Source organism: Gopherus flavomarginatus, chromosome 4 (genome assembly GCF_025201925.1).
Source record: "Gopherus flavomarginatus isolate rGopFla2 chromosome 4, rGopFla2.mat.asm, whole genome shotgun sequence".
Lineage (NCBI taxonomy): Eukaryota > Metazoa > Chordata > Testudines > Testudinidae > Gopherus > Gopherus flavomarginatus.
In genome coordinates, this window is record NC_066620.1 from 154,818,067 (window position 1) to 154,839,271 (window position 21,205).

General features: G+C 44.8%; 1 protein-coding gene across 3 annotated transcripts in view; it reads right to left on the reverse strand.

Annotated features, from left to right (window-relative positions):
- Positions 1-21,205, reverse strand: part of TTK (TTK protein kinase) — a 111,923-nt gene that overhangs the window by 52,277 nt on the left and 38,441 nt on the right. For all 3 annotated transcript variants that reach the window (XM_050950099.1, XM_050950100.1, XM_050950102.1), the window contains 6 exons: positions 14,803-14,946; positions 12,890-12,998; positions 12,718-12,799; positions 12,521-12,618; positions 11,504-11,603; positions 1,612-1,738 (listed from right to left, as the gene is read on the reverse strand). In XM_050950099.1, coding sequence (XP_050806056.1) covers positions 1,612-1,738; positions 11,504-11,603; positions 12,521-12,618; positions 12,718-12,799; positions 12,890-12,998; positions 14,803-14,946 — 660 coding nt within the window. The remainder of the gene's footprint in view (positions 1-1,611; positions 1,739-11,503; positions 11,604-12,520; positions 12,619-12,717; positions 12,800-12,889; positions 12,999-14,802; positions 14,947-21,205) is intronic.

A 21,205-nucleotide genomic window follows, 5' to 3' on the forward strand; every position in this document is an offset into this window, starting at 1 on the left:
TGTTTGACCAAAGGTATGAATACTAGAATACAGGACCAGAGTGGGGAGTTGAGGTAGTTTTAAAACATGTGGCAGTGGAATTTTGAATTTAACTCCCAACATCTGAGACTGATTAGTCTCTTGCCTTCCCTGTCCCTATACACAATTAAATAAGATTGGTAATTAGCCAGATCCAACAATGCCTAAGTGTTCATCTGACTTTTTGTTTGTAGGAACTGAAAGTGTGAATTGACTCAGTGCCATTTTGTCAAGGGCAAGATAAATTAGAGTTGCCTGAAGGAATCTTATGGATTTTCAGCTATCTGAGAGCAAAAGGGAAGAAATAGTCTTTAGTCTCTGGAAGTTAGCTGATGTAACAAAAGAATTCTTCTGATCTATTTCATTTATAAATCTATAAAGAAAGAAATTGTGGCAGAAATGAGACATTCTTCAGGGGAAAGAAAATAGACAAGTGTTTTCACATTCCATATTATGTAGATTTAGAAAATAGCAAACACCTCAAGGCAGGGAACATAAAATGGTGTACAAGACCTTGAAGCATTTATTAAAACCCCCTGAATCCACTACATACTACCTCACCTGACAAGATCATCACCAATGTTTTTAAAAATATTAAAAGGCATGTTATGGACTCTTTATTTAAGGAGACAAAGAGAGGACAATTTCATTTCATGGCTCTCAAAGGGATCAAAGAGCAAGCCTGTTTCACATTTGAAACACAAGACTCAAAAGTAGGAATGTAGGGTAACATTTTAAAAGAACCTGACTGAAAGTCAGTGAGACTTTGGTTCCCAAGTGCCTCAGTCATTCTTGAAAACGGTAGTTGGGCACTTTAAAAAAATGTACCCTTGGTCAATATATTATTTTTAGCCAGAGCTACTTTTAGTTACTATTGATGAAGGCTAAAGTCATGCTGGTAACCTAGATGAGAGTTATGCATCCATTTCTAGTCTAGTAATCCATCTAGTCTGATGATAGGAAATAGTATCCTCCTACTTTGTCGTATTGTTTAGCTGAGGAGCTGGAACTTTGCCTATGGGGGGGGAGCAAGCATGATATTCAAATTGCCAAAAGTCTTGCTCTCCAAAGGTCAGGATTCATGTAATTTTCAACACCCTGCCTACTCACAAACAGCTAGCAAGGACAGAGTAGATGAACATTACACCTCTACCTCAATATAACGCTGTCCTCAGAAGCCAAAAATCTTACCGAGTTATAGGTGAAACCACGTTATATCAAACCTGCTTTGATCCATCGGCGTGCACAGCTCCGTCCCCCCAGAGCACTGCCTTACCACATTATATCAAATTCGTGTTATATCGGGTCCCATTATATCGGGGTAGAGGTGTATATACAGGCACATCTGTTACAATTCCAGCACTCAGTGGTGAGAAGTTATCGAGCTTCAGTTTTAAACATATTTACAGTCCTTTCTTGGAAGGCTGATTTTGCCCAACCTCACCCCACAAAAAATTCTTCCCTAATCACAAAAGTAGTAAGTATTGGCTAGGTATAAGGTTCCCTTTAGCAGACATTCTAAACAGAACAGCCCACTTAAAATGTTTGTTCCATTTTGGATTGGTAAAAATTTAGTCTTATTAGGACAATTACCTTCTTTTCTTTTTGTTGCAAGACTTGAATCTGTTTTATTTTTTAGGGTTACAGTTGATTCAGTTGCAGTTTCTAAACTCTCTTCATCTGATATCTGTGATTGCACAGAGCTTTCATCTTGTAAGGACTAAAGAAAACAATATATATTTTTAAAAGCATAAAGAAAAAGAACTCAAACACAGTATCTAAAAGTCATTTCCTTGGGATAATAGTGTGCCACTGATATATCCCATACCAAATAAACACATTAGTAGTTCTAAACTTTAAATATATGAACACAGAGAAGTTTACACCTGTGTAATCATTCCAATTCTTCTTCTTCTTCTCTAAATTTTCCTATTTCTGGTATGTTTTTTTCCTTTTTTAAATAAAGTGAAGCAACCAACAAAATAGTTTTAGTATTCTTAATCCAATTGTAAGTTGTTTTATGCCAACAACAAATCTGCATATCTGAGCACTCTTTTTTGTTAATAAATCCTGATATTCAAATTATTTTCTTGACTACCACTTCACATTGCATTATTTATGACAAGAGACTTTTCTTCATTTGTCTATCTCATCATTCCTTACTAGCTTGAAAAACCAGTTACTATAGGATAAGTAACTGTACTTTCTTCAAATGATTATTCACAGATTCCACTCTGGGAGTGTAGCAAACAGTCATCCCAGCACTAAGAGGAGTGAGAACAGAGGCCTACCTATCACAGTTTCTATCCAATCTAGAAGCCTGTGAACAGCGAGATGTGAAAATGTGGCCTGACCTACACATCCCCACTTAGCATATCTGAGATGGGGACGTTCGCTAACTGGGCCACCAAGACGGCTGAGGTTGCTTGGGCATGGTAGAGTAAGCTCTAATATGTCCTTATGGGTCTTTCTTGGCCAGGCCATAACAAATCTTAACACAGTCCGAGATGCATTTAGAGAGTTTGTGCCAACACCACTTGTCCCTTAGCCCTTTCAGCAAACATCACAAAGAACGTGGCACTATATCTGAATGATTTAGTCCTGTCCAAATTAAAACAATGATCTTATGACATCCAGCATATGCAGTCTCGTTTCATTCAGGGAAGACCAGGAGATGAATAGATCGGTTAATATAGCATCAGAACATCTTCGGCAGGACAATCGGGTGAGACCTGAGGGCAACTGTCCTTGAGGAAAGCTGTATATGGCAGGCCCACCCTGCATCTCCCCAGTTTTCTCTAGTCATTGTGATGACTGACAAGTGGTAGAGGAAGAGGTTACTCACCTTGTGCAGTAACTGAGGTTCTTAGAGATGCGTGTCCCTGTGAGTGCTCCACTTGAGGTGTTCATGAGCCCCTGCGCTCGTAGTCAGAGACTTTTAGTACTAGTGCCAGTTGGGCTGCACGTGCGTAGTCCCTGCCTTGCGCTGCTGCAGGCAGTTAACCTATGCGACCAACTTCCACTCAGTTCCTTCTCTACTGCAGAGACTAATAAAGAAACTCCGAAGTAGAGGGGAGGGAGGGAGGGTAGTGGAGCACCCATAGGGAGACACATCTCGAAGAACCTCAGTTACTGCACAAGGTGAGTAACTTCTTCTTCGAGTGCTGTCCCTGTGGGTGCTCCACTTTAGGTGACGTCAGAGCAATGACCGCCGATGGAAGGAAGGGCTTCAGAGTTAAAGTCATGACCTCCGATAGTAGAGAGCATCCAAAGGAGGTATCAGATGTTTCCTGTTGCTCTAAGGCATAGTGCTGTTTAAAGGTATGGACTGCAACCCAGGCAGCAACTCTACAAATGCTCACAATGGGTACATTGTGCAGGGAAGCCTTGGAGGCTGATAAGGCTCTAGTGGGATGTGAACGAATCCCAATGAGGGATTGGCAGTCACACTGATGATAGAGATTTGTGCCATTTTGGATCTACGTGGAAAGTCTTTGTTTAGAGATAGTGCTCCTTTTGGAGCATGCAGTGATGGATAGAAACAGTCTGGGTGATTTATGGGATGGTTTAGTCCTGTCTATGTAAAAAGCCAATGCCCTCCAAACATCAAATTATGGAGCGTGTAATGTGTTCTATCTGTGTGGGGTTTAGTGGTGTGGTCTGAGGGAGATTTTATCCTCAAAGACCACGTATGGAGGTTCTGCCATGAAAGCCCTAAGTGCTCCCATACATGTGACAGATGTCATTGCCACAAGAAATGCTACTTTCATAGAATGGTGTAACAGTGATTATGTCATCCTGGGTTCCCATGGGGAAGAGGTGATGATTCAAAGGACCAGGTTCAGGTCCCTTGGTGTAGTAGGCCCACGTAGTTCAGAGTAGGCATTATTGAGCCCTCTGAGGAAACACTGGGTCAGTAGATGGGTAAAGATGGGATGGCAATCACCTTAGGATGAAATGTTGTGATGGTAGGTAGATGGACTTATTGAGCTCATGGATAGGTCTGACCGTTTGAGTTCTAATAGGTAACGCAGTATAGAGGGTAATGCCCCTGGATGGAAGCCATCCATTTTAGTTGGCATCAGGCCTTAACTTGTCTCCCTTTCAGGGTGCATGAGCAACAGTTCATTTCTGTTCAGCTGAGCCCTCTTCTGAACAGGTCAACTCAGGTTCCATGAGCAATGGAGGAGCCATGATCTGAGATAGAGTTTCTGTGGATGCAGGACACAGTCTGAGTCCTGGGACAGCAGGTGAGACAGAAGTGGGAGTGCGATTCATGGATGCATGGTCATGCTGAGGGAGTAAGAATACCATGGTTTGGCGAGACCATGATAGTAGAATTACTGTGGCTCATCCAGCCTGATCTTGTGGATCACTCGGTTCAAGAGAGGAATAGGAGGGAACGCACAGAGAAGGGGAGCATTGCACTCGAGGAGGAATGCATTGCCTAATGACTGCACATCGATACCTGCACCAGAACAAGCACATCGATACCTGCACCGGAACAAAAGCAAGAGTGTTCGGTATTTTGTGCAGTTAATAAAAGGTCTACTGAGGGGAACCCCCAGTGCTGAAATACATGCAGGAGTACGGTGTTGTCGAGCTCCCTTCGTGGTCCTGAAAAATTTGTCTGCTGAGGGTATCTGCTGTGGTGGTGTGGATATTGTGTCTGATGCACTATCGTCAGGGTTTTACGACTTGCACACAAAGGTACTGTGAGGGTGCTCCCCTTGGTCGGTATATATAATACATACAAGCTAAGGCTTCAAATAGCCTTGTCTTTGATGAGTTGCAGGAATTGGGAGCAAGCGTTGTGGACAGCTTGAAGTTCCAATAGGCTTATATGTCTAACGGATTCCACAAGAGACCAGCAGCCCTATATAGAATGTGGGTGCAGGTGTGCTCCGCATCCCAGGAGTGAAGCATTTGTGGTCTGAATGAAGGGTGCCTCCATGCACATATTAGTCAGTTTTGCCCACCAGAGGAGGGGGTCCTTTATTTTGCCCGATATCATGAGGTGTTTGTTTATGCTGTGCCTGTGTGGAACAAAAGTTTATACGCAGCCTTCCTTGTAGGCAACAGATGTTTAATCTGGTGTATCTGACAGCAAATGTTGTGGCTGTCATGTGGCCAAGGAGTTGGGGGTAAGTCCTGGCAGATACCTGTGGGCTATTTCACACAGCAGGTATGAGGCTGGTGAGACTGAAAGAACATTGTCTCTGTAGTGAGGCTATAGCCTTGATAGAGTTGAGGTGGGCCCCAATGAAGTCCAGTTCTTGCACTGTTGTTAGAGGGGGCAGGTTGCTTTTTATTAGGAAGCCCAGATTTGTGAAGAGGGTTACCATCTCTTTGGTGGCTTGCAATGCTGTTTGCTGCGTTGATGCTTTTAGCAGGCAGTTCCTTATAGCATATAGTGTGACCATTTTTAATCGTGTTTCTGATGAACTTGTTGAATTATCTGAGGTCGAGCATTGTTCTCCATCCATCAGAGTTCTTGTTAGGAGAAGTTGATGGTTGGTATGCAACTAACTAGATTGTTGTCCACTCAGGGCCTGTGTCTGCAACCCCAATGAGTCAAATCAACACTGTTGTTGTGAATAAATTGGCCGGTGGTATCATTGGGATATAAGGTATCAGAAGGGTAGCCGTGTTAGTCTGGATCTGTAAAAGCAGCAAAGTGAATACCCACTTCATCGGATGCAACCGTATTCACCCATGAAAGCTCATGCTCCAATACGTCTGTTAGTCTATAAGGTGCCACAGGACTCTTTGCTGCTTTTATTGGGATGTAAAGTAATTCCTCTGTTTCCTCTTCGGTTTGGGGTTATAGGTTCCCAAGGATCAGAGAGCTGCTTGTGAGTCTGTGAGTGAGTGGAGTGAGTTGTCTGTCTTTCTGGTGAATAATTTTGGGCTGGTAAGTCTTCCACCATGAATTGCACCTCTTCAGGGAAGCCAGAAAGATAGAGCCATGAACTTCTCATTACAACCACCGTCGACACAGATGTTGCAGCCCTGTCCTCAGAATCAAATGCTGTGAATTGTTCTCCCTTGTCCTTGGCAATACAATTAAATCAATTCAGACATTTTTGTGCAGTTTGTATAGTTGTATTTTGTTAGTAATGTTGCAAGGTTGGCGGTGAGGGGCAGCCAAGGCATAAGCCTTATTGCCAAAGCTGATCAAGTCTTTTCCAGTCCTTACCATGAGTTGTGTTTCAGAACTGCTGTTGCATGCCACATTGCTGGACTGCATCTATCACTAAGAAATTATGCGCTGGATGCGAAGTCGACGCCCTCTGTTGATACACACCTCCTGTTGGACCCTCTACCAGCTGGAGGCGCAGCTGCAGGGGTCCACAGAATGACCCTTACAGGGTCCACCAGTGCCTCATTCATATGAAGGGAATTTTTTTTTTTAAAACGAAGCAGATGTATGCGAAAAAACTCACTAGCTCATGCTGTATCACAGGGACCTCCTCAAGGAAAATGTCCAGAGAAAGCGACCCTCTCAAATAAGCCATGGAATAGTTTGAAATCATCCCCTAGATTAGGAGGAGGAGGCATAAAGGTGTACGCTGTGGACAATGATGGCAAGTGGGTAGGTGATGTCCCTTGAAGAGGAGGAAGAATCTCCACCCCTGCCCCTGGTACCACTGAGGGTTTTGGTACAGAAGCTGTGGGGAATTACTGTGTGCTGGGTCTGGCTGTGGCAGGCAGTCCCCCTTGTGTGGTGCATATGACCCAAGGAGTCCAGTATGCCCACTGGGATAAGAGCGGCATAAGTGGTCTGGGGACCCTCTAAGTACCTGGGGACAGCATAATAAGCCCTAGGAGAGACTCCTGGGTTGACTGACTCCTGATGGATAGGAGCCAATGGGGGAATAACTCCGTTCTTCCTGATCTTTCTCCTTCAAATAAGGAGCGAGACAGCAAGTGATGTTGGGGATGGAAGGAGACTTGGTGCCGAGGGTATCATTCTCATATCGGTACTGCAAATAAAGGGATCAAGGGCAGAGCCGAACACCAGAACCCTCTGTCTGAGGAACTGCTGCTGTGCTGGTCTGACTGGCCCCTGGGGCTGCGTCCTTGTCAGTGCCAGGGCTGCGGAGGGGAAGGCAGTGCTGCTGGCTGCACCTCTGTGCGTGTTGGGTGCACATTTGAAGAAGCCGCCTTTTACAGTGGCGCTGCACTGCCGTTTGTAGACAGCAGTGCAGAGGAACAGGGTTTTGGTTTCTCCTTAGTGCTTGTGTCGGAGCCGGTTCTTGTAGAGTCTTTGGCTCTAGCGATGCCAGGATATTCCGCTACTTTGGCTCCCAGTGCTGACAGCACAGCCGGTGCTGGTATTGGATGCCCGCTCACCGAACGAATATAAAATGCAGTGCGGAGGCACAGGGTTTTGATTTCCCCATAGTGCCTGTGGTGGAGCCAGCTTTTGTAGTCTCTGGCTCTAACGGTGCCAGGATTTTCCACTACTTTGGCTCCTGTTGCCAACAGCACAGCCAGTGCCAGTATTAGATGCTCGCCCGTGGAATGAACGTACATTACGGTGCAGAGGCATGGGTGTCTGGACCTCCTGAAGGATGCCAAATGATTTCCCCATAGTGCCTGTATTGAAGCCGGCTCTTGCAGTCTCTGGTTCTAGCAGTGCTGGGGTTTTCCACCACCTCAGCTCCCAGCACTGACCACACAGCCGGTGCCAGCACTAGATGCCTGCCCGTGGAGCAGCTGTGGCGTGGAGGCACAGGACTTCGAAGCCTCTATCTGCAGCGGTGCCAGAACTCTAAGGCACCGGAGCTCCTGGCGCTGACATCACAGTCAGTGCTATTATTATCCGTGGGACGGCTGTGGGTTTGCTTGGTTGGTTGGTTGGTTTTTATTCCTGCAGTGGGGACCCAGGTGCTTTCTCGAGTGATATCTGGTGGGGCACTCCAATGTGGGGTTGGAGAAAGCACTCCTGTTCGAAGCTGCGGCTGGTAAAGGGGGGGGAGGGGCCAAGCCTCATGCCCCGATGCAGGTCCTAGAGACCTCTCCACTCCCTGCCTTTCTATGAGCCTGAGGCAATGCAACACTTTGTTAGTTCCTGCGTAGGAGGCACTAACACACAGGCAGCAAACACACCAAGCGTGGCTGTCATGGACAGACACTCCGAGCCTGGAGGAAAGGTGCTGAGAGCCCAGGAAACTGGGCATTCCCGTTAGGGGGATGGGAGGGGACTACGCACATGCACTCGAAGAAGCAGCACATAGCTGGTTTACAGTGGGGGGCTCCCCCTCAGGCTTGACATCACTAGGTTAAGGTCTCATGACAGAGGGGGGTTCCTGAACTGAGGGGAAGACATTAATGATCCACTTAAATAATCTTGATACCTCAGGGTGCAAGAAGACTGTCCAGCACTGGACCAGAGGGTGATTAGCAGATGTTACTGCCTAAAGCACCCATATTGAGCTGAGTGAGGTTAGAGAGTTTTAGAGAAAGCAGACAGTCTGATATCTATCTTCTTCTCTGAAGTAAGATGTCCTAATGTCAGCTAGCTAGCATCCAGGCAGTCAGGAGACATTATACTGGGTCTAGGTGCAGAACTCACTGTTGCACTGAGAGAACAGGTCCGGCTGAGCTGGTAAAGTGATGGGTCATCAAATGGATACACTCACTAGGGATACCAATACTGCCTGCCCCAAGTCAGTTCTATCATGATGACTCAGTCCACATCCTGTTTCAACTTGTTCAAGATCCCTGGTATTCCAAGGATGGGGGTAAAGTGCATATTAGGTTCAGAGCCCAACCTAACTAGGCTAGCGCCCCCTCTGAAACAAAACTCTGGGTATTTGTTGTTGTGACTCACGGTGAAGCTGCCCAGAAACGGGAGAGCCAGTTACCAAACAGGGAGTTAATTGAAGGTGACCAACCAGTGATTCTAAATATGCAACTCCTGGTCTGCATATCAAAATTGAAGTTTCTTTGTAGGGCTACAGAAGGGAAAGCAGTCAAAGAGGAAGTGGAGTTGTCTGAGGTGGAAATGTGACCTCTTCCTCAGGGATTCCAAGTAAGTAGTACTGCTGCAGTCTGGGTCTGTTGCTGTTGATTCAATAACTTCCTCTTAGGGGCTAGGACAGCAGTTCTCAAACTGAGAGTAGGGACCCCAAGTGGGTTGGGATCCTGTTTTAATGGAGTTGCCAGGGCTGGCATTAGACTTGATGGGCCTTGGGAATGAAGCCAAAGTCCAAGTCCCACTGCCCAAGGCCAAAGACCGAGGCCTTCAGCCCAGGGTGGTGGGACTCAGATTACAGGCCTCTCAGCATGGGCTGAAGCCCTTGGGCTTCAGCTTTTCTAAACACACACCCTGCTTGGGGTAGCAGGGCTCAGGCTTTGGTCCCCCTGCCCGGGGTGGCGGGGCCTGGGTGGCCTCAAGCTTCAGTGGGCTCAGGCCTCGGTCCCCACTCCTAGGGTCATGTAGTAATTTTTATTTTCAGAAGCGGGTGATGGTGCAATGAAGTCAGAACCCCTGGGCTAGGCTGTAAAAGCCCAGGGATCTCTATGTGGCCATAGATGCCTTTAGAGTATGCAAGGTATTATCAGTGGCACTGTTCAAAAGTTTATTGTCCTTGAAAGTGAAGTCTATGGCTGTCTGGACCTCCTGAAGGATGCCAAATGCCTGCAACCACTGCACGACCCAAGAAGAAGCAACACAGTATTCTGGGGAGAATCTCTCACTATGAGCTTCTAACAGGGAGTAGGAGGAGGCATATTCCTCTTCCGGAAGTGGAGCTGACTTTTCCAGTGTGCTTCATCTCTACACATGTACTGGAGATAGTTTAGTGGACACCTCTCACAAACTGTCAGAGGGATGAACTCAGTAGGGGGGCTGATCTCAAGGTGCAGTGTATCGTGATGCAATGGGTGAAGGATGATGATGAACCTCCATCATCAATTTCCATTGCCAAGGTAGAGATGAACAGTTCTGATGCAGGTATGGTGCAGAGAGCACGAGAGAGCGCAAGAGCTTCAGTGGCTCTCAGGTGCCCAGTATGGGGACAATCAGTGCTATGGATATTGTTTCCCTGTTTGTGCTGATGGCAGTAAGAGTCTTAAGCTTAACAACTGCTGGTGCCATCATAGAAGGTTCGGTATGGGACTTGGTCTTAAAAATCTCTTGGTGGTAGTGTCTTAGGAGAAGCCTTCCATCCCCATTCCATTCCTTGGAGCAGTACTCCATACATTCTCTTCCTGGGGTCATCCCCAGTGCAGCTGATAAAGAGTGCAGATTAGAGGGAGCATGGGAGCTCAGCATGGCATAACTGTTAGTAAGAGTGCTGGACACATGCAGCTGGCTTGATATCAGGGTTGTCTTTAATGGTTTTCCCACAAGAGAGGCCACTTGTATAGAATGATGTGAGGAAGAGCTTCAGCTTTGATTTCCTTGTTTTCTAGGTCTTCTTTGAAAAGGACCTGCATGGAACAGTATGATGGAACATGATCCGGACCATGGCACTGGGCACAGCTGTCAGTAACAGGCATCGTAGGACAGGCAAATTTTGAAGCCCAAGGATTTAGGCCCCACCATCTTACGGGAGTCTACAGGGGTTTGGGCATTCTAGGAAGAGAGGAAGATCCCAAGGAGGGTAGAAAACCTATCCCTACTTTTAGCTAAGCTAAAAAATAGTATAAAACAATACAGAAAATTTAACTAGAATAAATTTTAACTACAAAAATTGAAGTGTACCTAATAAACCACTTAAGAAATGCAAACAAAATGGGTTCCATCTTGTGCCACGGGTGGTACAAAGGAACTGAGAGTTAGCTGTGGCTGCCCTGCCCTTTATACCCACTGCTACAGAAAGCAAGAGAGGGCACAGGTACAGCCCCAGACACTGCTATTCAAAACAATCAGATCTTGTGTGCTTGAGGCATACGCACACTAACAGTGGAACATGTAGACGAGCACTTGAACAAACTAATTTTTTCAATGTACCAGGTTTCAGAGGGGTAGCCATGTTAGTCTGTATCAGTAAAAACAACAAGGAGTTCTTGTGACACCTTAGCAACTAACAAATGTATTTGGGCATAAGCTTTCATGGGCTATAATCCACTTCATCAGATGCATGGAGTGGAAAATACATTAAGCAGGTATCAATTATACAGCACATGAAAAGATAGGAGTTGCCTTAACAAGTGGGGGGGGGTCAGTGCTAACGAGGCGAATTCAATTAGGGTGGATGTGGCCCATTCCCAACAGTTGACAAGAAGGTGAGAGTATCAACAGAGGGGAAATTATTTTTTGGAGTGACTCAGCCATTCCTTAGGCCTAATTTGATGTGTCAAGTTTGCAAATTATTTCCAGTTCTGCAGTTTCTCGCTGAAGTCTGGTTTTGAAGTTTTTGGAATTAATTTTCAAACCTGACACTGCTTTCATTCCCCATCCCCCCCACACACACCTAAAACATCTTTAGCTATCTACAGTTTCTTATCTGAAACAGAAAAATAAAGTTACCTTTAAGTCTCCCAGTTCATATGAATCATCCTCATTAAGTTTTGGTGCATGCAGTAAAAAAGGCGTTATCAAATTTGTGCATTTAGAGCCAGATATCTGCCTGTTTATATAAAAGACAACGTTAACAGTAAAAGAAACCTCAAACTTCAAAATTTAAGGACAAATGTTCACCTGTTTTGAGCTAGTTGTGCAAACACTGGACAGAAGTCACAAAATAATAGGAGCAGTGAGAACGTTCAGATAGCATAGTAATGAGTACAATATAAAAATCTAAACAGATGACACATTATCCCATGATATGGCAGAAGCCCCTCCATATGATGAATTCTTCTTGGTTTGCTTACCCAGTAAATGGGTACATATGTAGGTTTGGAATAATGAGGTTTTTGTTTGCCCTCGCCCCTCCTTTTTTAAAAATATTTTTGAATAATAATTGATGTGTTTCTTAAGCTTTTTTAGATTTTTATCAATTTAATTTTTCACAGTTACAGGAAATTACAAGAAAGGATCAAATAATTATTTAATGATAGGCACAAATTCAAAACGTTAAAGCTTTATAACCATTAAAACAACAATTGTCAACATACACAAAGTAAATATCCTTAAACTCTAAGTTTTCAAGCAGCATATTTCTTACTTTACCTATCTGTACATCTCTATAATTATCTATGGAAATATCTTTTCCTTAGTTTGCATGCACATGGTGAAATTGAAGTTTATTAACTTTTACCAATAAAAATTTAATCCTTCCAAGCCTACCTATACTCCTGTACAAAGATTTGACTGGAGTGGTCATTTGAAAAAGTTAGTGCATCATGTATTCTTACCTACGGTAATACAATAGGTGTGTGGGTTTTTTTGTTTATTTCCAATAATCATCGTTGGCAGTTATGACCAACTAACTTGTCCATGTCCTTAAAAGAGCTGTCAGTTCTACTGTCCACAATATCTTTAAATTAGAGTAGACAGATTAAAATCTTGTTGCAAAACAATAGATTTTAATGTAACTAACTGTACCTCTTTGTAACACTAGTTGTAAGTGGAGCATCCTTCTTCTTCACACTATTTACAGCATCAGTTACTGATTTAACAGGAACTCTCCCAAACGGGCACACCTAAACATTTAAACAAATTGAAAGTGATCAAATCTGAAAAACAGGGGCAGGGGGGAAGGGGAGCAGAGAGAGAGAAGTAAGCATTCAAAAAGCTTCCACCTGGTTAGATTTGTTTAATTGCTTTAAGGGATTGCGCCCAACCCGTACTGCATCAAACTCCTGTGGAGAGTTGTTGTTCTCCCTAAAAAATGAGAATACACACTGCAGTTATCTCAGCAGTAAAAAAAAAAAAAAAAAATCTTGAATAAAATATAAGAATTTAAATTGTTACCCAAGAGAAGATGTGGGGGCATTAGCAGAAATTTCACCAGAATCACTTTTTTTCCTACTCCGGAGATTTCCAGCCATGTTTTGTGGTCCGGATTCTTGTGTGCTTGATACTATAAATAAGTTAACAAGTATTTTGAATTATTCAGTGACTACCAATGAAATATGTAACATATTTCAAAATATTAAACTGCCCTAAGCTTGCATTAACTGTAGGATTTTAATGCACATCAATGAATAAGTTAACTGTTTTTTTCCTTCAGCAACTACTAGCCTCTCTGTAACTCTGTTCTTCAAGATATCTTGCACATGTCCATTCTGTTGTCCGTGTGTGTGTGTGCGTGTGCGCCTCAAGCACAGTTGCTGGAACTTCCCCCCCAGTGGTATCTATCGGGTCCACTCTGGCACCCTCTGGTGCAGTGCACTCGGCCAGTATAAAAGGCCTGGCCGACCTACATCCTCTCAGTTCTTTCTTTCTGGCCAACTCGAAAGAGGAATAGCAGTGCGAGTGGTGGAATGGACATGTTCAACAGATCTCAAAGAACATCAGTTACAGATAGGTTAGCAACCGTTTTTATTTTGAGTGCTTGCGTAGGCTCATTCCATTGTAGGTGACTCCCAAGCAGTAGCATAGGAGGGGGGTCAGAGTTCATGGACATGATGATTGCAAAACAGCTTGACCAAAACTGGCATCGTCCCTGGCTTGTAATGGCCTAGTTGGCAGAAAACTTATACACTGACAACCAAGTTGGTGCTCTGCAGATTTCCTGTACAGAGACCTGGGCCAGAAATGCTGCTGATTAAGCTTGAGACTCCATGGAATGGGCAGTCAGTATAGCTGGCAGTGGAACACCCACCTGTTCGAAGCATATGCAAATGCACTAAATGATCCAGGAGGAGATTCTCTGAGCTGAGATGGGGATGCCTTTTATTCTATCAACTATTGCTATGAAGAGTTGAGTGGATCTACGGAATGGTTTGGTCCTCTAAATATAGCATGCTAGGGAACATCTGACATCCAGAGAAGAAGATGCTGCTCTGAACGTACTGTAACAGCATCTATGTGTATGTGTGCTTAAGATCTAATAAAAAGTAGTTTTAGGTAAAAGCACTCTGGTTTGTATCACTCATATACCAGAAGGAAGAACTGTGTTCCCCACTAATTTATTCCTGGCACCTCCTGGAGAAAAACAGTTAAGTTATCACTGCTTTGGGTTCTGAAAACTCTGTGCTCCTCACCGAACAGTGTGCTCCCCATTGAAGCAGAGGCTCTGACCAAGGTCTCAAGGACAGCTCCATGAGTAAAAACTTCAGCCTGGCTTCACAATCCATTTCTGTGCTGGGCTTAAAATCTGAAGATATAGCAACAAGGAATTCCATCTTGGCCTTCTTAACTAGAACTAAGGGCACTACATCACTACATTTTTTTAAATATGTTAGAATAAAAGGACTATCTAGGTATTTACATGGCCCTCACCAACAAACAGCATTCAAGAACCACAATCATTTATGAGTCTGACGAAGTGGGTATTCAACCACGAACGCTTATGCTCTGATACATCTGTTAGTGTTAAAGGTGCCACAGGACTCGCTGTTGCTTTTTACAGATCCAGATTAACATGGCTACCCCTCTTATACTTGACAATCATTTATGGATTTTATCCTCAACACATCTGTGAGATATGGAACTATTTTTCCTATTTGCAGATGAGGAATGGAGGCACTGGGTAACTTAAGTCAATTGCCCAAGGTCTGTGACCCAATGAATAACTGAACACAGGTCTCAAATCTCAGTCTAGTGCTTTATTCTCTAGAAGATCCTTCCAACTATATTAGTACTGCTATTGCATCATTCAAAAAACAAAATAAATAAATATTTAAGCTCAACGGAAACTTTAGAATATTGAAGTGACTAACCTGTGAAGTTCTCTTTTTCTTCATCTGAAAGCAACTGCCTTTTCTGCAAGTGTAGGTTTTGTAGAGCAATTTCCAACATTTCTGGTGGAACCGCACAGCATTCCACAGCTTTTTGAAGAAGCTGTTTACACTTCTTTACATTTCCTAGTAAGCAGTAAGGGACAGAGAATTCATTAAAAGCCAAGCTTCCCCCTCCCCCACTTCTTCCCCCAGCGTGCTGCCTTCCTGTGCCGCCTCCTATCCTTCCCTGTGCCGATCAGCTGATCGCCCTGGGGGGGGGCGGGGGGCGGGGAGCAGAGCCGCAGCATGCTCACTGCTCCGGGGAAGGAGGCAGAGAAGGGGAGGGGGCGGGCAGACAGGGCCCTGGGGAAAGGGGTGGAATCGGGCATATCCCCTCCAGCCCCCTGGTGTGAGCCACTCATGGCAGGGGGCTGGGAGCACCCCCACGAGCTGAGCATCCCAACCCTCTGCCCTGACCCCTGCACCCCCCCCAAACACCTAGCCCTCTGCCCTGACCCCTGCACCCCCCAGAACCCCAGCCCTGACTTCTGCACCCCTCACCCATACCCAGCCATCCCACACCCTGAATCCTGCACTCCCACACAGCTTCAGCCCCCGTTCTGACTCCTGCACCCCCCCCAACATACCCAGCCCCCCCTCACCTCATGCCCCGACTCTTGCACACACACACCCTTGCACATCTCCACCCTCGCCCTGAGCACCAGACAGGAGCTCCTGCACCCCCTCCCCCCACATTCCCACCTGCACCCCTAGCCTGGGGTGCTGGCCGACAGCCCTGCTCAGCCCGCTGCCAGTCTGGGTTCTCAGCTGCCGCCCCTTGCCAGCCGGGGTTCCACAGGCCCCGCTCAGCCTGCTGCCGGCCTAGGTGAATGGAATCCAGGCCGGCAGCAGGCCGAGTAGGCCAGCGGAGTAAGAGCAGCATTTTAATTTAATTTTAAATTAAGCTTCTTAAACATTTTGAAAACGTTGTTTACTTTACATACAACAATAGTTTAGGTATATAATACAGACTTGTAGAGACCTTCTAAAAAATGTTAAAATGTATTACTGGCACACGAAACCTTAAGTTAAAGTGCATACGTGAAGACTTGGTACACCACTTCTGAAAGGTTGCCGACCTCTGGTCTCTTGCATCTCCAGAACCCATTCCAGTAAGTGTCTGGAGCACTCCTAAGCCCACACAAAGCAGCTGGAGGAGAGATGGTGGTGCTGCCCCTTTTATAAACTTTCAGGCCAGTGGTTATGGCACTTACCCAGGCTATGGGAGACAGGTCCATTTCAATATGTATTGGTGAAAGGGGACTGGAATCTGGGTCTGCCATCTCCAAGATGAGTGCCCTAACCACCAGGCTAGTCTCTCTCCCCCTTTCTGGCCCAATAACAGTGGAACAACTCCTATAAGAGGGTGATAGAGACCTGTCCCAGAATACCCCAAGCCCTAGAGGTTAGGGCAAATCATCTGGGAGGTGAGAAACAAATTCAAATCCATTCTTCACATCAAGCAGAGGGGGAAATGGAACAAGGTCTCCCAAATCCAGGGTGAACATTCTAACCACTGGGCTGAAAGTTATAATAAAGGGACACTACCACCACCTTGTTTTTTGAGAAAGAGGGCTTTGACATCTAACCCCAGGGAAAAGTTCAGGCTGAATTTCTAGTGGAGTTAAGTGCTTACGTGCTGGTTGGGGGAAGTGCATAGGTCCCTTTGAGGAAGATGGGCTAAGGCCACCCTCCTCTCCTTGGCATTTCCTACTAGCTAACTTGGATTGCTGCCTGCTCAGCTTGCTGGCTTTTGTGGATCCCATTCTTAGGCACCTAACTCTTTCCATGAATTGTATAGAATGCCTCGGTGCCTCACTCGGAGCTGTGGATTCCACTGGGTCGCAAGGCACCTAAAAATCAGATGTTCTAGCCCACAATTAGTGATAATTGGTAAAAATGTGATTCAAGTGACTTGTCCAGTGGCACAAAGGAACTCTGTGGCAGACAGGGATAGAATCCATTTCTCCAGGATGATATCCAATTACCTTAACCGAGAGACCATTTTTTCTCTTTCAACAATCCCCTACCTCATTCACTACACATTTTCCAGCTTCTTCAACTAATAAGGCAGGGGTCCTACAGACAACAACCTCAGTCATTATACAACCCTGATTAATGCCCACTTTAATTTCTGAGCATTGAATAACATGGGATCCTGTGGGGGTCGGAGGGCACAATTATGTGACCATGCTTTTAAAAATCTTTCATAACACATAGACACAAGGGTGTCAGATTAAGGCTGTATGGGCAATCTTAATTCTGGCCTTTTCTACTTTTGAATGCTTGGCTTTGCAATCTTACTATTCAGAGCTGGGTATTTTTGGAAGTAGTTAGTATTCATGATAGGAAACAACTATAGCATTTACAAATATTCAGTAAGTCTCTGTAAATGAAGACAAAGGAGGAGGAGCAGCCGTTGGGGCAACTAATTAAGTCAGTCAGTGACCAGGTATAATCATTTATCACATTCCCTCACAGCCTCCAGTGTCTAAAAAGAAGAATCTAGTTCTCTGTAAGCAGGTATACATAATGAGAAAGTCTAGTGGCCTCCTCTAGGGGCCACTGTGGCATTAAAAAAAGGTAACAAGAGTCACTGCCAATTACTGGAGGCAATTTCTCTAGGAGGAGAGAAACATTTAGAGGAGCATAAAACAAAGCAGTTGGGTAATATGTCTTAATAACAAGGGAACTAAGTTACACGGAAGCATGGGCTAGAGATCAGAATAAGCGAACAGAACAGACAAGGAGGGGTATCTGTGAAACTGAAGACACTGATTAACTTCCTCCAAGAAAGGTTACACTTATTACATTAAGTGTTGCTAAAATACTTAACTTTTCCATTTAATTAAGTTCTGTAATTACTTCAGGAATTTTGTTTGATCATAACAGGTGTTTCATAAGCCACTCTTTATTAAGACATGCTCCATAGTATGATAAAGTTTGAGAACTCCTGCTATTGTCTACCTACTGCAGTTTGTAACAGAGTTGTGACTATAGACCCCAACTATACAGAGTATGCAGGAGCATCGCACTGAGCACAGACCAGCAATACCAGTAAGTACAGATGTCATGAGTTGAGACTGAATACAAACCTGACGAGATAATCTCTTTTCATAATACAATTTTTATCCACTCTGGATATCAAAAAAAATAGATATTTAAATATATTTTCCTTTTATAAAATAAACCTGAATAAAATTAAATTTGAAATTATGACAACCTATGTTAAGCCCTAATCTATTAAAATCACTTAAAAAAATTAAAAAGTACACTGCATCACTGAGCCTTTCAAAAACGTTATTGGGTTAAAAGGTGCTGCTGTTTTAATTATATACAAAATTGAGGGAAATTTCAACTAGTTAGGTCAACACAAGCTTCATAAATATTTTATAATGTCACATGCTGCATTAAGTATCTGTATTATTTTCCATCTTTACAACAGAGAGAATGCTCCAGACATTTTTCCAAGTGTAAGTACTCCCAGTTATTGTATAGACAAGCTTTAGCTTTAATTACTTTAGGTTTCAGTTTAGCTAGCAAGTACTGAGAGAAGAAGTTACTCACCTTGTGCAGTAGCGATGATTCTTCGAGCTGTTCCCTCCTATGGGTGCTCCACTGTGGGCATGTCTGCATCCCTGCGCTGCTGATTGGAGGACTTTAGAAGTAGCGTCCATTCAGCCTACACATGTGCTGCTCCTCGTGGTCTGCTCAGCATGCACGGGTGAACTCTCCTCAGTTCCTTCTCTACAGCAGAGTCAATGACAATAACTCCAAAGTGGAGGTGAGGAGAGTAGGTCATGGAATACTCATGGGGGGAGGACGGGGGCATCTCAAAGAACCATCGTTACTGCACAAAGGGTGTCACTTCTTTTTCATCGAGTAGCATGCCAATAGATGCTCCATTGTAGGTGACTCATAAGCAGTGCCCCCCAATGGAGGCTGGGGCTTCAGAGTTAAGTCTGTTATAGCATTGTGACACTGAATCTGGCGTCTACAGCAGAGTCCCCAGAATTGCATAGAGTTCTGCAAAGGCATGTGCAGATGCCCAGGTAGCTGCTCTGCAGATTTCTGATATAGAGATATCCTTGGAGAAGGTGACGGAAGAGGAGACCAATCTCGCAGAGTGCATGCATATTGAAGATAGGGGTGCTACATTACACGTCTGGTAACAGAGTTTGATACAGTTCAAGACCTATTTGGAGAGTTTTGAGCTGAAATCACTGTACCTTTTGACCTATCTGCAATGGAGAGGAAGAGTCTCTAAGATTTTCTAAAAGCTCTTGTCCTGTCCAAATAGAAGTCCAACGCTCTCCTCACATCAAGCATATGTAGAACGGCTTTCCTATTATGCTGATGAGATTTGGGAGAAAAGATTGGAAGCTGAATAAGTTGGTTGATATGAAATGTGCAAGTCACCTTCGGAGTGAACTTTGGATGTGGTCTAAGTGTAACTTTGTCAGGGAAGAACACTGTGAAGGGAGGATGTGCCATCTCCCCTATCCTTCTCACCGAGGTGATGGCAATCAGAAATGCCGCCTTCCTGGAAAGCTGAATTAAAGAACAAGTGGTCAGGGGTGATCGCGATGATGGGATGGATTGAACCCTCAGCAAGTTTGCGGATGACACTAAACTGGGGGGAGAGGTAGATATGCTGGAGGGTAGAGATAGGGTCCAGAGTGACATAGACAAATCGGATGATTGAGCCAAAAGAAATCTGATGAGGTTCAACAAGGAAAAGTGCAGAATCTTGCACTTAGGAAAGAAGAATCCCATGCACTGCTACAGGCTGGGGACCAACTGGCTAAAGAGCAGTTCTGCAGAAAAGGAACTGGGGATTACAGGGGATGAGAAGCTGGATATGAGCCAACAGTGTGCCCTTGTTGCCAAAAAGGCTAACGGCATATTGGGCTGCACTAGTAGGAGCACTGCCAGCAGATCAAGGGAAGAGATTATTCCCCTCTATTCGGCACTGGTGAGTCCACATCTTGAGTACTGTATCCAGTTTTGGCTCCCCACTAAAGAAAAGATGTGAACAAATTGGAGAGAGTCCAGTGGAGGGCAATGAAAATGATTAGAGGTCTGGGGCACATGACTGACGAGGAGAGGCGGAGGGAACTGGGCTTATTCAGTCTGCAGAAGAAAAGAATCAGGCAGGATTTGATAGCAGCCTTCAACTACCTGAAGGGGGGTTCCAAACAGAATGGAGCTCGGCTGTTCTCAGTGGTGGCAGAAGACAGGACGAGAAGCAATGGTCTTAAGTTGCAGTGCGGGAGGTCTAGGTTGGATATTAGGAAACACTATTTCACTAGGAGGGTGGTGAAGCACTGGAATGGGTTATCTAGGGAGGTGGTGGAATCTCTTTCCTTAGAGGTTTTTTAAGGCCCAGCTTGACAAAGCCCTGGCTGGGATGATTTAGTTGGGGTTGGTCCTAATTTAAGCAGAGGGTTGGACTAGATGACCTCCTGAGGTCTCTTCCAACTTTAATCTTCTATGATTCTATGGGTTCAAATGGCAGTCTAGTCAGACCTTTTAACACTAGATTGAGATCCCATTGTGGGGTAGGAAGTCTGGGCTGGGGAAAGAGGTTCACTATGCCCTTGAGAAATCTCTGTAGCCTGGTGGGAGAAATTTGAGTATCCTTCCACCTACCGGCGAAAGATCGCAATTACTGCTAAATTAACCTTCAGTGAGCTAATAGACTCCCAATTTCTTAAAAGTCAACAGATATTCCAGGACTACAGGTACAGTGGCTATGTTTGGGGTGATGCCATCAGGCTGGCACCAGATTCGAAAGTAGGTAGGTACAACGAGTAGCTACTGCCTTACTGTGTAATAACACCTGCTGTATCTCCTCAGAGCAAGATGTCCCCACATGCTGGAACCATGAGGGAGTCAGACTTTAAGCCACAGTATCTGCAGGTTGGGATGGAGCGTCTGTCTCTGATTCTGCGATAGAAGGTAGGGAGTGACTGTCAGAATCACCGGTGGACCGAGTGTCAGCTGTGACAACTAAGGATACCATGTCTGTCTGGGCCAAATGGGAGCAATTAGTATGATCTTTTCTTTTCTCTTTTTACTTTCAATAGGACTTTCAGTAATAGAGGGAATGGAGGAAAGGTGTAAAGAAAGCCCTTGCCCCATGAAAGGAAGAGAGCATCTCCCATGGAGTGTCGTCCAATCCCCACTCTGGTGCAGTACCATGGACATTTCTTGTTCTGGAAAGCAGTGAACAGGTCTATTGTCGGTGTCCCCCATTATTAGAATACATTAGGGAGTCTCATTGAATCTCTCTCTCATTCGTGGTCGTGTGTGAATTTGCGGCTGAGACCGTCTGCTGTTA